At 54.6% G+C, this 5,837-nt stretch overlaps 1 protein-coding gene across 1 annotated transcript; it reads right to left on the reverse strand.

Moving 5' to 3' along the window:
• Positions 1-5,548, reverse strand: LOC123566860 (uncharacterized). Its single transcript, XM_045361508.2, has 4 exons — positions 5,215-5,548; positions 2,719-2,861; positions 1,787-1,906; positions 1-262 (listed from the first exon to the last, which is right to left on the reverse strand). Exons 2-4 carry the CDS (start codon positions 2,760-2,762, stop codon positions 106-108), a joined length of 321 nt encoding a protein of 106 aa, XP_045217443.2. The 5' UTR covers positions 2,763-2,861; positions 5,215-5,548; the 3' UTR covers positions 1-105.
• Positions 5,549-5,837: the final 289 nt, after the last annotated feature.

The following is a 5,837-nucleotide window of genomic DNA, read 5'->3' on the forward strand; positions in this document are numbered from 1 at the left end:
AAACTTAAAACAGCAATATACATTTAATATATCTCACAGTCTTGGGGGGTCAGAAATTCAGGAACGTTCTGGCTTGGAGTCTTTCAAGAGGTTGCAGTTAAGGCATCAGCCAGAGCCACAGCCATTTGCAAGCTTGACTGGGACTGGAGGGTCTTCTTCCCAGATGGTTGGCAAGTTGGTGCCAGCTGTTGGTGGGACCTTCGATGCTCCCCGTATGGGCCTCTCCGCAGGCAGCTTGAGTGCCCTCGCGACAGGGCAGCCCCTGCAGCAGACGATCCAAGGCAGAACAAAGCAGAAACCACAGTAACACACACTCGCACTTCAGCCACATTCTCATCATTAGAAGCAAGTCACTGAGTTCAGCTAAATCCAAGGGGAGGGACACTAGTTTCTACCTTTCGAAGAAAGGAATGTCAAAAACATGAACATGTTTTAAAACCACCATGGGTTATGATAATCCATTATTCAATATCAGATTAGTCAACTGGAAAGTGATGGGAAGGTACTTTCAGCAGGAGGAACAATGACTGAGTACCTTCTGTGTCCTAGGCTGTGTACTTCACACACATTATTGTGTTTATTATTATTATTTTTTTGACAGGATCTCACTCTGTCCCCCCAGGCTGGAGTGCAGCGGTGCGATCTCAGCTCACTGCAACCTCTGCCTCCCGGGTTCAAGCGATTCTCATGTCTCAGCCTCCTGAGTAGCTGGGGACTACAGGCACGCGCCACGACTCCCAGCTAATTTTTGTATTTTTAGTAGAGTCAGGATTTCACCACGTTGGCCAGGCTGGTCTCCAACTCCTGACCTCAAGTGATCTGCCCACCTTGGCTTCCCAAAGTGCTGGAATTAAACGGTGAGCCACCATGCCTGGCCTGGGTTTAATTTCATGAAAACTTTTCCTCAGTTTTACAGATGAGGAAGGTGAGACTAAGTGGAGATACGGTTTGCCTGAGGTCACGTCGCTAGTGTCAGAGTATGTCGAGCACATAGCCTGAAGCCACAGCTGTGCCATCACCTACCTCAGTGGAAAATGGAAAGCATTCCCAAGTACGTGCTACCTTGACTTATCTAAGCCATGTCCATTTTGCCACCAGGGAGAAATGTGATCAATACCCCCAGCTGAGTGAATTCTATAAGAGCTGTTTAATTTGTCTCTAAATGTTCTGGATCTTAACTCCCCTTCGACGCACCTCTCCTGCTTTCTGCCGTTGCCAGTATTTGCCCAGTCCAGGCAGCGCCATGCCTGTCCTCACCCCTGACTTTGAGAGTCAGCCCACTCCTCTTCCCACTACAGCTGGCTGCGGCCTGGAGGCCAGTGGGGTCAACGAAGCAGGGTGGCATGGAGTGCAGGGGTGACAGGGCAAAGCCCTCCGTCTAGTGGGGACCGAGCCAAGCCCAGCAGGGCAGAGATAGGACGGCCCATCTCTCCCAGTGCCATGCTGGACTGCAGAGGCCTGATAAGGCCAGGGAACCACCCACCCAACTATGTCTCCTCTTCCAAATAGAGATTTCTCCCCACACTGCTCTCCCTGCCATCGGTGGCCACATGGACGCTTTCCTCTGAGGGTGGCTGGCTGCCTTTCCCCACTGGGAGATGGAACGTGATCCGGGGCATGACCAGCTCTTTGGGGTGACAGGTGGAGTGGCTGGGGTCTGTGCTGGGAGTTCCTGCCTCTCCTACTCCCCTCCCTTCTCAGCATCAGCCAGTCCTGTCCTTCCAGAAAACAAACTTTTCTGATGGCTTCTCTAGTCAACACTGTCCCTTCTGCTGGGAGCTCATACCTGGGGAACTGCTGGAATTCTGGTCCCCTGGTAGTCTCAGCTCCTAAGGCACATTGTCTTGGCAGAAACCGTTCCCTGGGTTGGAGGTTCGAGGAGCCAGTGTTATTGTTGGAACCAGAGCTGGAGTAAGAAGCAGGTCAACAGCTGTTAGCCAGCATGCCAGTCTGTAAGGGACTTAAAATCCATTCTGATAAAGGTGGAGAGGATGAAAAACATCAACTTCCTGGAATTCCTCATAGGAAGTCTACTGTCTGTGGTTGAAAGAATACTATGGTTGGCCGCAGTGGCTCATGCCTATTATCCCAGCACTTTGGAAGGCCAAAGCGGATGGATCACTTGAGGCCAGGATTTCCACCAGCCTGCTCAACATAGCGAGACCTCGTCTCTATTAAAAAAAAAAATTATTTTCTAAAAAAGAAGACTCTGATGAAACACTCTGAGGTGGAGGAAGGCATTAAGACCTCTAGCATCCATTGGTTGCCAAAGATGACAATCTGGTTTACAGCAGGGCCTTTCTCTCTGGGTGTGGTTGTGTGTTGGAAGCCCATCGCCGCTCCCACCCCACCCCACTTGGCCCTCCACCCCTCTCTCTGTGCTCAACCCCTCTCTAGAAAAAGAAGTAACAGATATTGAGAGGGTATCAGCAGGCCGGGACACCAAGTTGTTAGTTCAAATAGAAGGACCAGGTCTCGGCCCGCCCTGGCTGGAGTAGCGCACGTGTGGGGCAGGCTGCCCTCTGAGTAGGGGCTTTATGGGATGGATCAGAGCCACCACTGACTGGGATAAAGGGAGACTCTGCGGGGACCAAGACTATAAACTAGCTGCCCTGCCAGCTGTCCGCCTTCCCCTCAGACCTGCATGCTGGCTGTAAGGCCAGCAATTTGACCGGAATTTTTCCTGTCCTCTTAGATGGGGTTTATCCCTCACTTGACCTGGGACATTTGACATTGATGAACAAAGCAGGGGGAGTCCACATCCTGCCTGGAGGGCAGCTGGGAGTCAGTGCCAGTCCGTGTTGTGTGCAGATGAAAAAAGTCTTGCCTGGTGTGATGCGTGGGCCCTGGGAGAGGTCAGCCTAGGGGGAGAAAGTACAAAAGTGGTCAATTCCACCAGCACGTGTGGGACACCCTCAAGTCTAAGGCATGGCTCTGGAGGCTTTACCTGGACTATCACCCTCCCAGGACAGCCCCACGGGGTAGGCACCATTACCACCTACCCTGCCTTAAGGGGGGAGGAACTGCAGGCACGGGGAGGCTAACATCTTGCTCCAACTGGTGGCCAGTAAGTGGGGTTCAGGACTCAAAGGCTGGTGTCTCTGACTCCTGAGCCCTTTGAGCTACTGTGTCTCTCCTGAGAAAAGTCACCTTTCAGAGTTTGTGACCACCAATCCGTGGCTCTTCTGTTTCTCTGCCGTGCTCCACCCCCTCCCTGGGGATGGACGGAGCCTGGGCCCTCTCGCCCTGGGAAGCTGTTAGGGCAGCTCATGTGATTCCTGCAGCAAGACAGGCTTTGCCAGAACAAATCAGGAGCCTGAAATCAGACTGCCTGTGTCCCGCAAGAAGGTGGATTCCCCACCTGGTAGGGGAGGCACTGGGCTGTGATGGAGGCTGAGGGGGAGGAAGAACCATGGAGCCAGAAGCTTTGCCAAGCACCAGCCGAGTGTTTTCCCTGAGCTCAGTGTTCTCAGCTGCAAGGATGAGCCCCTCCTCTTCTTGGAGCTGAGGCTGGGATGAAGGGAGTGTGGGTCAGTGCCTAGGGCTGGAGGGCTCCACGGCAGGCATCCAGATGCTGTCCCTGGAGGGCACAGAGGCCCCTCCTGGGACACGTCCTCTGTCCCCAGTCCCCCTGCAGCACCTCTCTCCCTGTCTCCTTCCTCTTCCACTTTCATTCTTTCTTTCCCTCTTCCTTCTACGAGGATGAAGGTCTCCGAGTGGCCAGAGAGATGTGCTGAGCCTGGCCCTCCCTTGGGGAGGAGCCGCTAGACACACCTGTCCATGGCCTGGAACACTTCCAGCTGGAAAGGCGAACCGAGCCAGCCCCTGAGGCAGTCAGGAGCCTGCGTCTCACGGCAGCCTCACCCCATGCCTCTGCCCCTGCCCACCCCTCACTCACAGGTACCTGCTTGCTGCCGTCCCTCCTCACCCCGACCTCCCCCAACTCCAGCTGTGGCCTGGGAGGGGTCTGCAGGGGGGGAGAAAACGCTGACCAGAGAGACCATGCCACGGTCACTTTTCACTGGAGGAGAAACTGCAAACTGCCTTCCTCCTCCTGCCCTCTCCCCCAACCCAGAGGGAAAGAGGCGTGGGGAGGGGGCTGAGGGATTACCACGCTTGGTTGACTGGCTTTCCATGTGCAGGGTATTGAGGCCGCCTAATTGACAGATAGTAAACACGGATAAAGACTTTGGGAGAGAGAAGCAGGGGGTCGTCGGGACAAGGCAGGCTGAGGCATTGGGAGGGTGGGGGGCTGAAAGTCTTGGGAGAAGACCAGATGGCTCCCTGCCATGTCCCCATCTGGGCCTCTGCTAACTTTAAGCCAAGTGAGCAGGGCCTGGTGGACAAAGGCCAATGTGCACATGAAGGGGGCCATGAGAGGTGTGGCCTGGGGGAGAGGAGAAGCCAGGGGCTCCCCCTTCTGTGTGAGGCCTGGCAGCTTGAGAGTCTGGGCCTGGCGCCCCTCCCCCAGGCACCAGGAGAGGAATCCAAGCTCCCAACTTGTTCAGAGGGATCTCGCACCCTCTCCACACCGGCTCTCAGCTCGCCTGTGCCGGCGGCCCCGGGACAGCTCCTTGCAGTGTGACTGTTGAGTTTTCCTGCAAGGAGCTGTGGTCTCTAACAGCCCCACTGGTGGCAGAGCTCAGGGACAGGCTCAAGGCTGCTTGGGAGAGCCTGGTTGTGGCCACCAGCCCTGTGAACACCCTCCACTCCCTTCCAGCATGGTCCCAAACCCAGAGGATCCAGACTCCCAGCACGGGATGGGGTTCTGAATGGGGAAGGAGGAAGGAAACTGCCTGCTCTCTGCCTGGGCCCCTGTACCACCCTCACGCCAGCATGGTCACTCCATTCAACCCACTTCTGTTCCCAAGGCGTCTTACTGTGCCCAGCACCCTGAGGAAGAGAGATGATCGGAGACATCCCAACCTCCTGTCGGACAAATGATCTTGCTTCCACATTTCTGCCTTGGCTCCTCACAGAACTCTTCCAGGCCTCAGCTGGATCCCCTGAGCTCTGACCTGCCAATCACACCAAGGCTGCTCACCATGAAAAATAACTGACTTTGCCTCCTCTCCCTCCCTGTCCAAATCCATCCCAGACTTTCCTGTGCAGCTAAGTCCTTCCCAGAGAGACACCAAGATGAAAGAAAGCAGACAAACCTGGATTCAAACTTCATCCCTGCTCTTTATGACTTTGGACAAGTTGCTTACTTACTTTGAGCCTCGGTTTCTTGATCTGTCACTGGGAAAGTGGGTGCCTCCTTGCCGAGGTGTTGTGAGGATTTAATAAGGTGTGACTTGGAGAGCACCCTGCCCTCCCTCCCTGGCAGGTGTACAGAGAGCTTGTCAGACCGTCACTCACAGGCCACGTGGCCACCATTGCCCATTGACACCACCTCCGAAACCTCTCTCCCATTCAGCTCCTTTTTCTATCGCCATTGTCACAGCCCCAGTCTAATCCCCTGGTTTCCCACCTGAATTCATTTAAACAATGAATTCATTGACCCCCTTATTGGTCTTACTGCTCCCTGTCTCAACCCTCAGTCCAGCCTCCCACTGCTGGAGAGCGAGCTCTTTAAAATGCAAATCACGGTCTGTCACTCACCACCTAGTTGCCTATGACTTGTGAGAGATGAGATCCAACTTCCTTTGCAGGGAGAGAGTCCATTGGTGCCCTGGCCTTATCTGCCTCCTGGCTTGGTTGCTACCCTCCCACCAGTCGCCTCATTCTGCCACTTGCTTTCACACTACCAGGCCATTGCACATGCTCTTTTCTCCGCTTGACAGGTTCTTACCCAGCTCATCTGAAAGCCAACTTCTCATCCTCCGGGGAGGAAG

Source organism: Macaca fascicularis, chromosome 9, assembly GCF_037993035.2.
Source record: "Macaca fascicularis isolate 582-1 chromosome 9, T2T-MFA8v1.1".
Taxonomy (NCBI): Eukaryota; Metazoa; Chordata; class Mammalia; order Primates; family Cercopithecidae; genus Macaca; species Macaca fascicularis.

What these genes read in the sequence shown, in the direction of transcription:
- LOC123566860 (XM_045361508.2), bottom strand. Translation starts at nt 2,762, where the DNA reads ATGTGGACTCCCCCTGCTTTGTTCATCAATGTCAAATGTCCCAG. An exon ending in ATCAATGTCAAATGTCCCAG is followed by an intron (nt 1,907 to 2,718) that starts GTCAAGTGAGGG and finishes TTCTTACTCCAG; the next exon opens with CTCTGGTTCCAACAATAACA. An exon ending in GAATTCCAGCAGTTCCCCAG is followed by an intron (nt 263 to 1,786) that starts GTATGAGCTCCC and finishes CGTCTGCTGCAG; the next exon opens with GGGCTGCCCTGTCGCGAGGG.